General features: G+C 44.7%; 1 protein-coding gene across 1 annotated transcript; it reads right to left on the bottom strand.

Annotated features, from left to right (window-relative positions):
* Positions 1–1931: 1931 nt before the first annotated feature.
* On the bottom strand, positions 1932–2255 carry LOC128322421 (uncharacterized). The gene has a single exon (XM_053243652.1). The coding sequence runs from the start codon at positions 2253–2255 to the stop codon at positions 1932–1934; it is 324 nt and encodes a 107-aa protein (XP_053099627.1).
* Positions 2256–3567: the final 1312 nt, after the last annotated feature.

Raw genomic sequence — 3567 nt, 5'->3', positions numbered from 1 at the left:
ATTTAATTCAAGGAACATTTGTTACAAAGAAATGAGATAAAGTTGACTGACAGAATGATGTGAAAATATAGCCAACTTCATGAATCAGTATGGTTTATTATTATTAGAAATATGTATATTCAAGCAAAACACAGTATTTATTTTAATTACATTTTTATACCACCCCATCCAAAAGGCTCCGGGCAGTGCACAAGGACAAAACCAAACCCGCTTCTTGATCATTTAAAAACAATCAATACAGAACCAAATAAACAGTTTAAAACCATTAAACAATTAAAAACATTTTAAAACCATTTTAAAACCTTGAAAGGCCAAACCAGACAAATAGGTTTTAAGGGCTCTCTTGAAGGCCAGGAATGAACCCAAGTTACGGATTTCTGCTGTTAAATATTCTCAAAGTGGTTTAATGGCAAAAACAACATTATCAGAAACAGAGACCATGCTGTTACTCAATTATTCTGTGCATATATTAAAGTAATATCTAGGAGCCAGAATCAGAGAAATGAAGTCTCACTGTGCAAAGCAAAGCAGTCTTTATAAATTCAGACCCAGGAAAACTTAGCTTAGGAAAGAAATCCTAGAAAGAAACAGGACATGTGGGATATACTAACACTGTGTAAAAAATATATATCAAGGGTGGAGAGCTGCCTAGGCGAAAGATGCCTCTAGAAACAAGAATAAACTGGATATTTAAGGTGAAAAGAAAGAGGATCTTCACTATTTGGAACTGTAGTATTTTAGAAGTGTAATGTTCTGGAAAGTTTCACTGGAAAAGTGGTCAGAACAAAGTGCTACAGTAGGTTCAAGGCAAATTTCATAAAATGTATTGTGGTTTTTATTCAGTTTTTGTATTCTGGTGATAAGTGTGGGTGTTGAACTCCTCAGTAAGCTTAAAACTAGGCTTGGGCAGGGAAAAGTATGGCTACTTTCTTAACTTGGAAAATAGCTTGAGTTCATTCTTTTGAACCAAATATTTATTTATTTATAAATCATCTTTATATATCACCTGATATATATATTTCTAGGCAGTGTACATAATCCAAGTGTCAATTCCCCCAGTCCTTGGGGGTTCCCAGCTGCTGCTCCCTACAGGACAAAGCCTCAGAATAGCATAGGCGGGGTGGGGGAGGTTTGCACCCCCTTTTACTCCATTTTCTGGTCTTCTGAACTCCAAGTTCTGAGGCCTTGGAAACCTCAGCACTCATGGGCAGACAGTTCTCTGTTACAAACCCTGCAAGTCTTGCGGGATGTGAGACTGCTCCGAGAACTCAAACCCAGATCTCAAAAGACCAGTGAGAACTCTCCTGAGAATCTTGGAAAGTCCCGCCTCCTCTGTCCCTCTTCCTCACTGGGCCATTGCAGACAGGCACACCTGGCCGAGCTGCAGCTGTGCGACCCCCAAGAGGGGCCAACATGCAAGTTGCCCACACCACTGCCTGGGCCTGGCCGGCCATCAGAATAAGTGCCACCATACTTTCTCCGCTCCCTTCTGTTGTCTCCCAGCACACACACACACCCCTTAAGTCTGTGGCAGGGCAATCATCATTGTGCTCATGAAGGCGGGAGAAATAATATGCATTTGCATTGTGAAGCCCTCTTCAATGCTGTATGGTGAACTTGTAAGGTGTGAGAGACATATACTATCTTAACATATGCGGGTTATGATCCTTCATATGATATAACCACTAAAGAGGTGCATGCTCTGTAACCAGTACAAAAGAGTTAGCGTCCAAATAACAGAAGGATAATATAACCCATTTTACTGCCAGTGCTTCTCTTTCTGCTGTAGAATACAGCTGCTCTGGTGGATGTAGTTTTCAACTAAGGAACAAAATCAGATATTTGTCATCATCATTCTCCTGCGACAACACCCTGACCCCTGTGGGTGAAGCATCCGTCTGCAAAAGCAAAGGTCAATTAAAGTTCAGACTTCACAGAACCATTGAATCTGAGAGTGCCGCTCGTAAACCAATAAAGGCTTGTTGTGCTTCCTCTGTCCAGCGGAGTTTATTTGGTTCTTTTCCCCATAAGAAGTCCGCTAAAGGGGCTGCCTTGCTAGCAAAGGCTTGTATAAATTTGCTATAATATCCCATGAGTCCCAGAAACTGCTGCAGCTGTCGCTTGGTCACAGGTTGATCTATGGCCTGGAGGGCCTCCACTTTAATGGGCTGTGGTTTAATATGTCCCTGAACTACCAAATATTCTAGGTATTTCAACTCCTGGACCCCTATAGTTGATTTCTTTGGATCTGCCATCAATCCGGCATCACGTAGGGCCTGGAAGACATTCACTGGTATTCTAGATGTTTGTTCCAAGATGTACTGAACATCACTATATCATCCCAAAAGGCCATGGCATAGTTTTGATAATGAACCAGCTTTTGATCACCAACCAACCTTTGAAAGGTGGCCACAGCACCGTTCAACCCAAAGGGCATGCTGATAAAGTGGAAAAGGCCTCGAGGTGCCTCAAAGGCTGTCTTTTCTTGGTCTTGTGCATGGAGTGGAATTTGCCAGTAACCTTTCACAAGGTTGATTATATATACATGTACTGGGCTTCTTCTAGTCACGCGAGCATAAGGTCCACAAATTTGTGGACCCAGGAAATAACTAGTCTGAAAGAAGGTTCAAGTTTCCAAATCAAATGAAAACTTTTATTGGACGGAGGGGTACAGTGGAAAGAAATGTGTGGTTAAAGCAATATTTACTATTAAAGATTCATTCGACTGCAAAGAGGCATTTTAGCTTAAAGTCCTAATTGTATAAATTCCCAGGCAGGCAAGAGAAAGAGGCTTTTAGAGAAGGAGGGAGTAGGGATAGAGTTGGGTCCAATGAGGGCCAAATGTTCATATCATCTGATCTGGACAAAGAAACCTCGAGGCTCCTGGAACAACAGAAGGACAGCTGAGTCAGAGGCAGGTCAGAGGAGTTAAATCCATGAGGGTGCCTCCTCCGTGGAACCAGCTTCCTATGTTAGCAAGGAAGCCTGGGCAGATCAGGCTAAGCGAGAAAGCCGATCTGGAGGGTGGCATGAAAAAATGGACACAGCCTGGCGTGGTGGCCTGTGAACAGTAAATTGCCCAAGCAGCTGGTTACTCCAACATAGGCATGTGCATGGAACCGGTCCGGGGCCATGTAAGAGGCCTCCAGACCGGTTCGGAATTCGGCCTGTCCGGCGGTCTGGTGGGGGGGAGCGTGGCTTTAAGGGGGGTAGTACTTACCCCTCCCACCACTTTCCCCCCTCCGGCGCTCGACTTCTTAGCAAAGTTTTGGGGGTGACAGAGTTTCTCCCTGCCGCCCCTGCCCCCATTGTTGTCTGGAAAAAGGAGAAGTTGCTGGTGGTTCCGTGCAACTTGCCACCACGCATGCGCCCGTTGCTGCTGCTGCTGTGCGCGTGCCGCAGCAATGGGCACACACGCGCCGCAACGGACACATACGTGGCAGCAAGTTGCACGGAACCGCTGGCAACGTCTCCTTATACCAGACAACAATGGGTGCAGGGGTGGCAGGGAGGAACTCTGCCACCCCAAAAACTTTGCTAAGAATTCGAGCGCTGGAGGGGGGAAAG

Source organism: Hemicordylus capensis, chromosome 1 (genome assembly GCF_027244095.1).
Source record: "Hemicordylus capensis ecotype Gifberg chromosome 1, rHemCap1.1.pri, whole genome shotgun sequence".
Taxonomy (NCBI): Eukaryota; Metazoa; Chordata; class Lepidosauria; order Squamata; family Cordylidae; genus Hemicordylus; species Hemicordylus capensis.
The sequence above is the reverse complement of the archived record's forward strand: the minus strand, read 5'-3'. Positions and strand labels throughout refer to the sequence as shown.

What these genes read in the sequence shown, in the direction of transcription:
- LOC128322421 (XM_053243652.1), bottom strand. Translation starts at nt 2,255, where the DNA reads ATGGCAGATCCAAAGAAATCAACTATAGGGGTCCAGGAGTTGAAATAC.